The sequence below is a fragment of the Triturus cristatus genome, chromosome 9 (genome assembly GCF_964204655.1).
Source record: "Triturus cristatus chromosome 9, aTriCri1.1, whole genome shotgun sequence".
Classification (NCBI taxonomy): domain Eukaryota; kingdom Metazoa; phylum Chordata; class Amphibia; order Caudata; family Salamandridae; genus Triturus; species Triturus cristatus.
Window position 1 is genome coordinate 1,104,530,695 of NC_140592.1, and position 14,030 is coordinate 1,104,544,724.

At 42.4% G+C, this 14,030-nt stretch overlaps 1 protein-coding gene across 2 annotated transcripts in view; it reads left to right on the forward strand.

Moving 5' to 3' along the window:
* NEMF (nuclear export mediator factor) overlaps positions 1-14,030 on the forward strand; it is a 453,826-nt gene that overhangs the window by 11,068 nt on the left and 428,728 nt on the right. For both annotated transcript variants that reach the window (XM_085627010.1, XM_085627011.1), the window contains exon 2: positions 792-860. In XM_085627010.1, the coding sequence (XP_085483136.1) occupies positions 792-860 (69 nt within the window). The remainder of the gene's footprint in view (positions 1-791; positions 861-14,030) is intronic.

Genomic DNA, 14,030 nt, shown 5'->3' on the forward strand with positions numbered 1-14,030 from the left:
CTACCTACATTGTGCCTTTTTCTAAACCCCTCTCCCACACCCCGATATTTTAAATTCATGGTAAAAGGGCACAACTAGAGTGTGAAACCTTTTCCTATGGTCCTGGGACAGTAGATGGGTTTTGGCAATATTCATGGTGGATACTGTTGTGTACCATTGGTATTTCTAGTTTTAAGACTATTTCAGTTCATTTGGATGATTTGATTATTAATTTTGTGAACTTATATCTTCAAAGGTGCCACTAGTGAAGAGTCAAGGCTAATAACTCCAGGAGGTGGTGGTAATGGGGCTGATCTCAACTAGATAACTCACAGTAATCATAAGCAATGAGATCAATATGTGTCCATTTAGCTGCAGAAGTTACAGAATTAAACCCTAAAAATGCTCTCAGCAACTCTACAAGCTCTCCGACAACCAGCTTCTGATGTGTCTGTGTACGCAGTGTCTACGCACGCGCAAAATGTTCTGGGGAAAGCTGGCCATTCCATGCTCCTCTCTTACCCATGTATATCTCTTTCATCTTAAACCAGTTGAAACAATACGTTGGCCCAAACTGTAGCAAATGCCTGTCTTAGACTGCCTCTGACACAGACGGCAGAAATGCTCTGTTGTGTACACTCAGGCGAATGAAAATTCTGTTGAGGCTCAGGACACTACAGCAATGTTAGATGCATTGAAAGAGAGCCATAGATTTCCTAAAATCAGTTATGTCTAGCTGTATAGTTTTGAAACATTTAGTATATGCCTTATGTATACTGATTATTCTTCCTTGTTCTTATGTTTTTTGCTAGTCTGCTGGGAATGAGAGTGAACAATGTTTACGACATAGACAATAAAACCTACCTTATTCGCCTTCAAAAGTAAGTAATAGCTTTTTTACGTTTTAAATAGGTCTATTTATGTATTGAGCTTTATTTTTATTGTGCTACTCCTTTGAGTGTTTTCTTGGGATATTACAAGACTTAATTTTAGGATTGTGGTTGATGAATATCTACACTTAGCAAGTTGCTCTGACACCTCTTTGCCATGCTTTTCCCGGCAAAAAAGGTGCGGTTGATTATGTGGCTGTTCATGGACAGGGTGGGTTGTGAAAGAAAGTCAGTCAGAAAAAGAACCTTGGAGTTAGGGCAGGTGATAGAAACCAAAGCACTATCGGAGTTACTTATTACTTGCTGGACTCTCTGAAACACTCAAACCTACTTCAAATCTACTCAGCTATTTGCAGACTCTACTGTACTCTAGAACGGCTTTAGCAGGCCGGTAGATTAGTCCATTCTAGTTATCTTCATTATTACAAGACCCTGTAGATGTGTTGCTAGCTGTCGTACTCTTTAAAGGTATTGGGAGTAGTGGATGGAGGCAGTGACGCAGAGCGGGGTTCAGGATCTGGGAGGTCAGCAGCTGCATAGACTGAGCCACCAGGAGAGAATTAGAGAAAGGGAGACTTCTGCTCCCAGCCTGTAACCGGCCAGAGGAGGACCACAGCACTGCTTTTTTTGGCACAGAAGCGCCTAAATCCACAGTCAGAGTCCCTGCAGTGCGGACGTGCTCGGGCAAAGCCCGGGCCACAGGCGGGCTCGTCATTGGCAGGAAGAGGCAGGGCAGGACCACCCCCCCCCTTGGCTTTCGATCTCTGGTATCATTTTCGACTTTTTGGACTATACCAATGCCACTCTAAGGTACTGTGTGTCTCTGCATCTGCTTCTGCTTCCATAATCTACAAGACTGGCTTTTATGCTATCATACTTTGCTCTACAGTTATTGCCAGACTGAAGTGGGACCCAAGTCATCCTCTAGTCAGGGGGAGGGTGTTTCCGGCGATAAGAAAAGATAAGACGTTTCTCACAACAAAGGCTCGGTTGACATTGCGATTACTATTTGGGAAGCCTTCAAGGCCACTATACGGGGCACCTGTATAAGCATGGCTGCTGGTATCCTTACGGATCTGCGGGGACAGTGTAGTGTAGTTCCTATATCCCTGATAGGCTCTGCGCATTGGAATGACATACACTATAGATGTATGTGTCTCTATCATGTATGTTAAACTTAATTACTTGTGTGTGCCAGCTAACTTAGAGGTCACTAGAAACTTCTCGAATATACAAGAAGGGATTAGTCTCTGACAACCGCATAAACATGACAACTTTGTTTCCCTTTAGAATCGGAACAGTCTCAGAATCGTGGAAACAACAGATAACCGTTTCACTCAGTCAATCGTGCATGCTTCATTTCTACAGAGTTGCACAGAAATAGAGAGACGGGCGTTTCAATAAAAGGGTTTATTGAACAGTCTTATTTCTCATGCAAGAGATATGAATTGCTACAATCGTAAGACAGACTGCGAAGTGCAATATGTACGAGGTTAGCAGTAAGATAAAATAATACTGCAATAGCATGGCTTGTAGCTATGACATATATTAATCAAAATACATACATAAATAACATAATGCTAAAATGTGATGCTCATCTGATGCTTCTAAATTGTTCTACCCCAGTGTACCTAACCTAAGTGCAGTACCAGGTTTGAAGTAGGTGCTGTTTCGAAAGTATAGCTAGCTATATTTTAGTTTAGCCAAGAGTTGCCAAAAGTTTCTCTAAGTTCTAGTCGGCTCCATAGCTGAGAATAAGAAAGGTTGGAATCTCTTTTCTGGACTTGATTGTCTAACCCCCCGCAAGGGAAGTCGGAGAGCATGGAGCTGGATTCTCTGCGGGTAGGATGGCAGCGTCAGGTCAGTGCATCAGACTGGAACTCGATCTCCTTCTGAACTTGCCGTGGCGAACCACGTAGTCTGGGTTGGATCGCATCCTCCGGGAACCGCAATTTGCCAGGGCAAGTGCTGGTTTATTCATACCTTGAAGGTGTTTAGGAATGCCAGTATTGACGTAAAAGTCGGGCAGAGTAACGTCATGAATGAACCCCTAAGGAATGTTCATGCATACTTAATGAGTTCTTGGAGAAATCAATATTCAAGCTGAGGCAAATTCCTAAAGGCTGAAGGGTCTGGTTTTCCAAGAATTCGTTGTGACGTGGATGGACGGATTTAGGTGACCATGCCCGTATTTGGTTTGTACGGACAATGTCTAAATAAGGGCCGGATTTCTATGTCCAAAGAAGGGCAATGTGAATTGTACCTATATAAGGGCATAAATCGGGAAACCTATATACGGAATCTATATCTGCACACAACACCCACTCCAGTTTCGTATGAACGACGTTACTAAATCCTAAACGTTCTAAACATATCTAAAAACAGAGTATCGCATGGGTTTGCTAAAATAAGCTAAAAACATATCTAAAACATATGTTCTAATAATACAATACCATTGCTATGCATAAAGTGTTGTACATATTAAATGCAATGTTCCATTCTAAGCATAGGATCACATTGGAATGCTAAATGAATGGACCAAAATATATACATGTGATGAAATGGCTCGTAAATACAGAAGAAAAAAGGGGCTGAAACCATTTCATATCAGGTTACACAAGTCACATTATTATTCATGACAAGGTGGCATACTGTCCCTGGAAGTGTTATCAAAGAATTCTGTTCTCTATGAATAGTTCTACTATAAGCAGATTACTGTGCCAAAAAATTAAAAAATACAATTTTGGGACGGGGATGGAAAGAAAACAAATATATAACCATAGAAAAAGTTTCAAAGTCAGTATTACGTTTGAAAAAGAATGAAGGCCAAATTCAGAGTCTCTCCGTAACACTGTGCGTGAATCAAAAGTCAGTGTGTGGGGATGGAGGAAACATAACATTTTCTAATCCTGTAGACAACAAGTCGTCTACCAATGTGGGTGAGAGTTGGAATACCTTGTGTAGAAGATCAACAGCACATAGATGAAAACTATCGCCTTCAGCATGGTAAGCATCAGCAATGTCCGGATTGGATGTTACCTGCATGCCTGGTGTTTCCTCTCGAACCTCAGCAGTAGCATGTTGCGTCTGTGAGATCTCAATGAATGCTGCCATCAGGATTGGTAACCGCTGGGGACAACACATAGCATGGGCCGTTATCGGTTCCAGCAGAGTATCGATATCCGTAGGCATGACTGATGGGAGTGTCAGACAAATTTCCAGCACGCATTCTTCACCGCATAGCATGCAGCGTAAAACAGATAAGATGCAATCTTGCCAAATTGGTCTGAATGACAGAAACCAAGTGGTGTTTAATTCTCGTAGATGAGGTAAACCTAGTATTTGGAGGATGCGCTCACGACACTTCATCTCCAATAGAGTTTTTTCCATGGCGAACTGGGTGTTGCTGGTGATTTGGCTTGCCATATCGTAGCAATAGGAGCAAAAATAGTATCCCTGAGTTCACGCAGTTTGGAAAAATTCCGAGGACTGCTTGAAAAGGTGCTAACAGTCCTGCACACACGTTCTTAAATACATGTACAATACTGCTCGTATCAGACATGTGTAATATACGACCTAACATTTCTGAGAAATGCACAGGGCAGTTTGTATACAAAAGGGTATGTATCTCCACAGAAATCCTTGCGACTTGGAGATCATAGGTTTCTTTGGCAGAGGTCAAAGGCACAGTTTTTTGCAAAAGAATGGCTTTCATTCTGCTTAGAATATCAATTCGTATAGAAGAGATATTCAGTGTAGGCCATAAAGGCGACTTCCTGACTATGTCTATTTGAGGAAACAAGACTTGCATAAAGCAAGTGACCCTGGATGTAACCATTACTAGATATGGGATACCTGGCATCATGCCACAGCAGCTGTGATCATTCAACATAATGTAACTCCCATTTGAAAGTTGACCAAAGATTGGATTAATCACTGCTGCCGGTGAACAGTGCAGGTGGCAGGATAAGTTTGTAGTGGAACCATCACAGGCCCGTGTAAGTTAATACCCTGACAAAGGAGAGAACGGCTTAGTGCGTGTTCAGTTTTCACCGCTAAGAAACACTTCATGTTCCCCACTCCAACATCTGTGTGTGTAAGGTAAATCCCAGGATGTCTTGATGTATTCTTTACCCAACCTTTCATATTTGCCTGCTGGTATATTTTTTAGGCAATACTGAAAATAGAAAGTCGTAACAGGCAGAGTAATCTTACCATGTATGACCACTCAGTAGCTGGTTTTTCTGCCACTGCGAATGGTAATTTCTCCAGTTTTCAATGCTCAGCACCGTATAGTCTGCTCCCCTTTGTGCCATTTTGATCTGTCTATCAGTGAGATTGAATTCTGCAAACAGTGACGTAGTATTGATTAAACGCCAAGGCACATAGCCAGAACGCAGGTTTTGAAGAGTCCAGCCTAATAGCATGATAAGAACGTAGCTGTGACTGACCAAGTTGCAACATGACAGTCTTGTTCCATGATGTCTATGACAGAGGATACAATGCTGTCCAAAGAATATATCCTGGACGACAGTCGTTAACCCATTGTCTACTACAGAGAGAGATTTCTCTAAATTAATACGATCAATTTCTCGTATTCGTTCTGCAGTCTCTGCTTGGGTGACCTTCCATGCTTCATTATAAGCAGCGTAGATACCGGCCTATATGAAACGTTTTTGACGCGGTTTTCTTGGACCTAGCTAGAATTCCCTAAGGTCTGCGCCTTCTTGAAGTAAAGTTAAGTGTTGTTTTACATGCTCTAGTGTAGCTTTCTGTAGCCAATCAAGGCAAAGTTTCCCTACACTGTAAGTTGTTACTACCCCCGGATGCTGTCTTTGGACATAACGTGGGTCTGGCCTATGAAAGGTAAAACCTTGTGTCTTGTTCAGGAATCTATCTTGACAGTTGTTTGTGTCTAAGGGCCAGAGCAACCATTTTTTTCTTTCAGGATCTGTTCTGTTATTTTTCAAAATAATATGTACGTCGACCTCCCCCTGTGTAGTGCTTTCACTTCTAGGTGCAGGTATAGACGGAGTGTTCATGTCTTTTATCTTGGCTATTCCAAGGCATGATGTTTGTTGGACAGTGTCGTTCAAAAACATAATTTGCTCAGGGATAATACAAGCTCTAAACAAAGCTTCTATTCCCTGTACTTTCCAATCTTTAGTACCCCAGACAGTTTTTGTCTCAAAGTTGTCTTTCCAAAAGTCGTAACCTTGTCTAGACAGTTGGGCAATAAAGGCTGTAGAATAAATCTGTTTGGAATTCGTTAACATAGTTTTCATTCCTGTCTTATTGACATTCTTAAAGTAAAATGTCTCTGCATTCGAGATATTAAACCCTGAAAAATATGGAAATTTCATTGCAAACGTTTTTGAGCTACCCTTTGGTGGCGTAGGACAATGTTCCCATTGGTCATACATAAATACATTTCTAGGTGTTGCAGATTTATGCAAGAAATGATGACCATAGTGGTTATAACAATACAGTTGTTCATAGTCTGATGAACCTTGTAAATATTCGTTATTAGTAAATGCAGTTGACAGCTCTAGATCAGACATCATATTATTAACAGTCTCGAAGTCCCAATCATCAGAAAAGGTACTGGAGGTGATAAAGTCACTGAATGAAATTTTAAATAAATGTGTAATCTTCAAAAGCTCCGACGGGCCAAAAAGGTCATATTCGGTTTTGTCACAAACTATACCATCTGGTATAGGAATCGCTGTGATGTTCACTGCTGACAAGTCTCTTGCTTCACGATGGGATGATTTGTGTGGCTGGAGAAGTAAGTTCACTCTTTTACTTGCCTTGTCCATTTGAATATATCTTCCATTATTCAGCATACCCAGAGTTATTACCAGAGCTAACCAAAGTAAAAAGAATATTCCCAAAACAATCCATAGTTCAATCCATGGTGAAACCAGATAAGTCTTTTCCAGTAGATGAAAAAAGTCTGTTGCTTGTTCTTTGACAGTTCTTTGTACTGGCGTCGTTTCAGGCTCACTGGGATCCTCAGAAAACGTATCAAAGTTCATGAAATAACCAGAAGCAGTTCTGTCAATGGTTGGAATTGCATCCGTATTTGATGAAATTGATGGAACCAGTTGATCACTTGTTACTTCGTTGTAAATAGGTGTATCTGGACTAACTGTTATTTGGATCTCAAGAGGTACAAGGTCCATAGCATTGTTGCTCAGTCCTCTATGTCTTACTGTCGAATCTTCAAAGGTGATGAGTCTCTCAGTTTGAACCTCTCGGATTGTAGCTAGAGGAGTGCGTCTACTACATTGGCGGAGTCCACTTGGCCTACTGTTCAGTATCGGCCACATAGTGTGTTTTGATCAGGTCGATGGACACAAATCTTTTCTCCTTTTTACCAGCAAGGGGCGGCAAAAGTACTGTTCTTGATCCGTGGATTGCTAGGACAGGTACTGGTTGTCTGTAAGAAGGCCCAAATTCATTCTTGTCTGCGATCTTTTCTCTGACTAGATCCCCAAGCTTTGGGATCCAGACAGAACTTGCTGAGACGGGCGGGTTTTTCTCAGTGGTGGTTGGCTTCAGGACCACGTTGCTTTGTTGCGTTCTAAGTTCATTTAAGTCCTGTAAAACAGCCAAACGATCTTTGATATCAAATTGTTTGTTTTCCACCACTTTGCCTTTCATATCTAAGTCCGGAACCAACATTCTAGTCCCAATCAGGACCTCCTATGGAGTGACACCCCCTAGAGAACTTCTTGGCAAGTTAAGTGCGCGCTGGACCCCATATAAATGTTTGACCCACCCATCACCCAAACCTAATACCCTAGCTGTTATAGACTGCCTTATGTCCCGTTTTTTTCTTTCCACAACAGAATTTCCCTCAGGATGGAATGGAGAAGAATACCGCAATGCTACGCCCAGACTGGTCATGGCTTCTTTGTAAGCCCTAGCGCTAAACGCAGGACCCTGGTCAGAATGTAGTGTGCCTATTGCGTATGTGCTGATAAAGACTCGCAAATCTTTTATAACAGTTCGAGCATCAGCCGAGCGCTGAGGCCACATCCATAGGAACCTAGAGCACGAATCCACTGCGACCATGATATATTTATAGTTCCCATCCCTTTGTAAGGGACAGCAGTGGTCCATGTAAACACAAGCTAATGGTTTATCTGAAATTAACAGGGGCGTCTGCGCAGGACGTTTCACAGTAGAGACTTTAATCTTTTGGCATATTTCACAGTCCAAAACATAATTTCTAGTCTGTTTCCTAATGCCGGGCCACCAGTACCTTTGTTTTAATAATGCTACTGTGGCGGAAACACCTGCATGGGCAGAGGCGAGCCCTTCATGTGCTGCTAGGATTAGCCCTAGTTTATGTTCCATGTTTGGAATAACTCTATCTCCCACTCCAGGGATTCGAGCAAACGGAACATTGTTTGCATCAATTATATATGAGTATTTGAGTGGAAACTTTTGAGGTAATGCCGCACCACTGCCTTTGCTTGATGCATTGACAGCCAGCATTATTTCGCTGTCTGTTTTCGTTTTTGAACGAGTGATTGCAGCTACAGAAGCCATTTGCACAGCCCCCTTCGCGGCTTCATCAGCCAATGAATTCCCTTCAACGTGAACGCCATCACGTTGGTGACTCAGCGTGGGTATCACGTGAGTGTTCAGTAGTCCGTTTCGCAACTGAACTACTTGTTCCCAAAGCAAGTTGTGCTTGATTGTGCCACCTTTTGCATCTTTGAAACCATTTTGAATCCAATTCTGTAAATATTCATTGTAAGATTGAACACAGTAAAAAGAATCGCACACTATCACGTGTTTTCAAGTGCCATCTTAATGCTTGTTGTTCAGCTCGCTGAGCTGTACAATCTCCTAGAGATTGGGTTTTTGTGACCATTGGTCTGAATTTGTCATCTCGCATGCAACCTTTAACGATAGCACCCGCTGCACTGTAAGCTTGTTTACTCCCCGTAGCGGGTTGTGCAGATCCGTCAGTATAAATTATACATTCGTACTGGTCAAGAGGGAGAATTTCAGTAGGCAGAGGACATTCGTGTTCATATTGCAGGAATGCTTGTGTTTTTAAATATGGATCAAAAGCGTATTCAACACTTTTTAAAATGATGTCCCTCCCCCGCTTCTTATACACCTTGCAAAACTCACTTGCGGCTGTCCCTATTGCTTACCTTAAAGAAATTGTGCGACTGCAGAGGGAACTATTATGGAATGGACCACCACGTATAGCTCTTAGTAAATTAACCTTGAAATGGTATGACGGTGGTATTGCTCTTCCGGACATCAGAAAATATTATTGGGCTGCTCACCTGCCTGCCATAATCACGGCACCTACGGGGCCCCTGATGACCAGGGATATCGAATGGACAGGTGGCTTCTCCCTGATGGCAACTACAGTAGAGCATTGTACTCCAAACCGGCTCGACCTCCACTGACTGGCCCAACCGGGCACTCGATAACAGTCTGGCACACTGCCAACAGATCTCTGGGATGGGAGGGTAAATTGACATTGGCCACCCCCTTGTGGGATTCTGTGACACTGGGAAACCTGTGGCAGACAGCGGGATTCGATAAGTGGAATTTGATTGGAATCTCCCGCATCCAAGATATTTGGGAAAAGGGAGACATTAAAACGTTCACCTCCCTGCAGGAACAACATGAGCTGGCCGATTCGGAACATTTTCGCTACAGACAAATTTGACATGCCTTACGCTCAGCCTTTCCAACGGGTTCCTCCCCCCCCCACCCCCGAGTCCTCTCCACTAGAAAGTAGGATATTAGATGGATACCTCCCTGAGAAGACTATCTCACTGATCTACAATAAATTAATTAATAACATGGAAGACCCTCTTGCACTGCTTCGACAAAAATGGGTGGCGGACGGCATTGAACTGGACGACGAAGACTGGTTGGAAGCTGTGTCCTCTCCCAGAGTCGTGGTCATCCCAGCAAGACTACAACTGGTTCAACTCAAAATCCTACATAGAATATACATGACGGGGCCTAGACTAGTGCTTATGGGAAGGGCACCCACTGGGGACTGTCGTAGACGGTGTGGCCAGCTGGGCACGTTCCTGCATATCATCTGGGAATGCTCTCTCATCCAGTCCTACTGGAGGGAGATTCATGGAGTGGTGGTGGTGGTCTTGGGAATTCCCTTACTCCCGGAGGCGCGTAGATGTTTGCTCAACATATGGGAGCTAACTGATCTAAACACACACCAATCACAGTGGACCACACTTGGAATCATTGTGGCTAAAAGGAACATAGGTAATCCAAAAAAGAGTGACAGAGTGCTCACCGTTTTTTTCAAAAGTTTCTCAGTCTTGCGTTTGTTCGCGTGCTGGCCCAGAATCGTGGTCTGCCCGAAGCCACGTATATGAAAAACATTAAAGACAACGGGGCGACCTCTCACCCCATTTCTGGACGCACTGCGATGAATACGTGCATACCAATAATGCAATACGTTAAGCCAAGTTTACTCCAAAATGTATTCAAAGTTCATCACGGTATCCAAGATTTTTCCATAGTCACTTATGAGACGTCTTACTTTCAGCACTGTAACCTCAAACGCTACAGACATGCCGAAGCCTTAATCGGTAGCTAGGAACATAGCCCAGGCTTGGGGAGCAGCCGCCCCTCCTACTCTGAAAGAATGGAAGACCAGGATGGACTGGTGCATGTTTCGCGAAAAATCTGTCTATGTGGCTCGTGGCTGCCCTAAGAAATGGTCCCGGATATGGGGGCCATGGAATATCAATAGAGGGAACATTTGCACCCCACCGCAACAACTAGTCCTCGATGACATGCTTTCTCCTTGATTTGTCCTGAAAGTGTAAAATGTGCATTATTATTGTCAAATTTGAAGGTGCCCAACCATACTGTCTGTAGCGTTGTAATGTGTATTTGCTGACGATGACTGTTAATAAAAATATATATATTTTTTTTAAAAGTATTCAACATCAGTTGCAGCAAGAGAATTAACCCATTGTATCCATCTCGGATGTAAAGCTTTTGCATTTGGAATGCTAGCCTTTGTAACTGCCTCTAGGGCTGGTACAGGAGTCACAACCATAATGTGTTTCCGCTGTGCTAGGGCTCTTTCTTTTGCTACAGCGGTTTGTACTGCTGTCAGAATTTTTTCTGTAGATGTGAATTTCATTTCTGCTTTTGTTTACCAGTGGGATTTGTATGCAATTGGTACTTTTTCACCTTCGTTAAAAGTTAAGTAGGTGAATCCGCATTGACCCGGAATTATTCGGATCACTAAGTTGCGTACGTTTACGCGTGTTTGCAAGTGTTTTGTTGCTAACATGTCTGTTTGGAGTGAACGCAAAATTTCTGTGTGTTTTTGTGTCCAATGTGTGATTTTAAAATCAGGTTTGATTAATTTGTAGAAAGGTTTAACTCTTTCTGCATAATTTAAAATGTAAGTTCTTCCAAAATTCAGGAAACCTAGAATGGACTGTAAATTTTTCAGCGTTTTTGGCGGTTGGAGCAGCGCACACTTTTCTAAAAAGTTGGCTGCCAGGCTTTTGCCTTCACTTGATAGTTCATATCCTAGGAAAATGACGTTGAGGTGGGCAATTCTTGACTTTTTAAAGTTAAATTTGTAACCCTCTGATGCGAAGCCCAATATTATGGCGCTCACCCTGTTCAAGTGCCTATCCAGGTCATCGTCTATCAGATATATATCATCGACATACGACAATGCCTCGTCATTATAAGTTTGTAGTAACTCCGTTACCCTTGCTGAGAATAACCCCAGGCTGTTTTTTAATCCCTGGGGCAGCCGACAAAATTGACGCTGGGTCCCCATTATTGAGAAAGCGGTCAAATATCTACTTTCAGGTGCAATATTTTGACAAAAGAAACCATTTGAAATGTCTAATGTGGTTTTATATTTTTTACGCACAATGTTATTCATTAATGCTGTACTGTGTGCATTTTGCACTGCAAATGTTTTGCAACAAGAATTTTAGTGTCTGTAATCCAAAACTAGACAATATGTATTGTCTGGTTTGGAGACAGGAAACAAAGGTTTGTTCATTGATGAGGTGCATGTTTCAATCACCTCCTGATATTCAAGTTGATCTAAAATCTCCCTGACCTGTTTTTTAGCTTCTTGCGTAACTGGGCACTGCCTTTGTGCAGTCGGTTGATTTTTTTTTTAACTGGATTTTATGGTGAGGTGAGTCCTCATCCCATCTTACATGATTTTTATACAGTGCTGGGACTTGGCCTACTGCCCATTTCCTGGCTCATGTATATTTTAAATGAACTGGAATATGGTTGGAGAAGGCTGGCATAATGATGTCTTCGCCATGTGGGCACTCCCTGACAAATTCTGGTGGCCAGTCCTGTTCTGCTAGAAGTATATCATAACCCTTTGAAAGATGCTCCCAAAAGAGTGCTTTCACTTTTCTTGGTATGTCTCCCTCCATCCGGAGTGTTATTTCATATAACCTATGTGGAGAACTAACCCTGGTGTCTACAATCTCAACTTGTATGTCTTCATTCAAGTCCACTGTCTCCAGAAGTCCCTTCAGGTTCTGGCGAGCTATTGTAACTTCTGCTGCACTATCCAGCATGGTCTGGGCCCATTCTCCATTCCTGAGTTGGGTTCTCAGTATTCTCGGCATGTCTCATCTTTAGACCTGCTACCTTTTCCTTGGAGAATTGAGGTTTTGCTTTATTTTTCTGAACGTGTTGATCGTCTTTGGACTTCACGCGTTCTTTCTTGTTTTCTGACCGTCCTCTTCTTTCGGATGTCTGTGACGATATCTGAAAGGTACGAGAGGAACGTGTATCATTATCTTGATATCTGTCAGGTTTTCTCAAATTATCCCTATTCCTGAGGTTGTACCTCCTTTCAGAGGGCTCCTTCTGTGGAGGAGACCTGCCTCTGGAATGAGCACGCTTCTCGTTGGAATTCTATTAGCTATTTTCCCACTTCGTTTTAGAAGAGGTAGGAGTGTTTTTAGGAAAGACCTTATCAGGACTTTCAGACAGTTGCGGTTAAACTGTATATTTCTATTAGCTTTTGTATGTTATTAAGTAATTCCTCGTCCGACATTGATTCAATGTCAGGGTCAGGTGTGTAGCCGGCTAAAATCGGCCATGTTGCTCCTGGTCTACCTAGTGAACCGAGCCTGGTAATGTGATTGTAATGTTTTAGGACGCCTTTAAACCAGAGCTCATGCTCCTGGTATGTGAGTGGAATTTCAATATCCTCGAAAGTAATATATTCCTCAGGTGGTTCATCTTCTTGTAGAAGTGAAACAAGTGTGTTACTGGATTTGATTCTGGGAATACTATCCATGAATAGAATACCTCCGTCTGGTGAGATTCATGTGCCTTTATCACGAAAACTGCTCTACCACCTCTTGGTGTTAGACCATATTTTATAAGTTTTAGAGTGATGGCTCTCCTTAAATTTGGTGGGATGTGTATAACACCCGCTTCATTTTCATTAAAACCTGTAACGTCAGCTGCAGCTGTACCGTTTTCAACGACAACATCTCCGGTGTCGGACATTGTTTAATGAAAAATTGCGGAGCAAGTTTCAAGGAAACAAAGAAAAGGTGCACAATATTTTGGAAGACTGTATCCTTCAACGTTGAACAAAACCAAACAGCTAATACATAGGACTTTCGTCCTACTCAGCTATGGCGGATATTATCCCTACCCACTCCAGACGTCTTATGGAGTTTTATGAGTGGAGGGTCTCTGAGAAAAGCACGACTGAGTTACTTCAGTATCTAGGGTTAAATAAGTGCCTTACCAAAACGTTGGGCGCTATGTAGTGTAGTTCCTATATCCCTGACAGGCTCTGCGCATTGGAATAACATACACTATAGATTTGACATAGGACTAAGGTCAGTATGTCTCTATCGAGTATATTAAACTTAATTACTTGTGTGTGCCAGCTAACTCAGAGGTCACTAGAAACTTCTCGAATATACAAGAAGGGATTAGTCTCTGACAACCGCATAAACATGACAACTTTTTTTCCCTTTAGAATCGGAACAGTCTCAGAATCGTGGAAACAACAGATCACCGTTTCACTCAGTCAATCGTGCATGCTTCGTTTCTACAGAGTTGCACAGAAATAGAGAGACGGGCATTTCAATAAAAGGATTTATTGAACAGTCT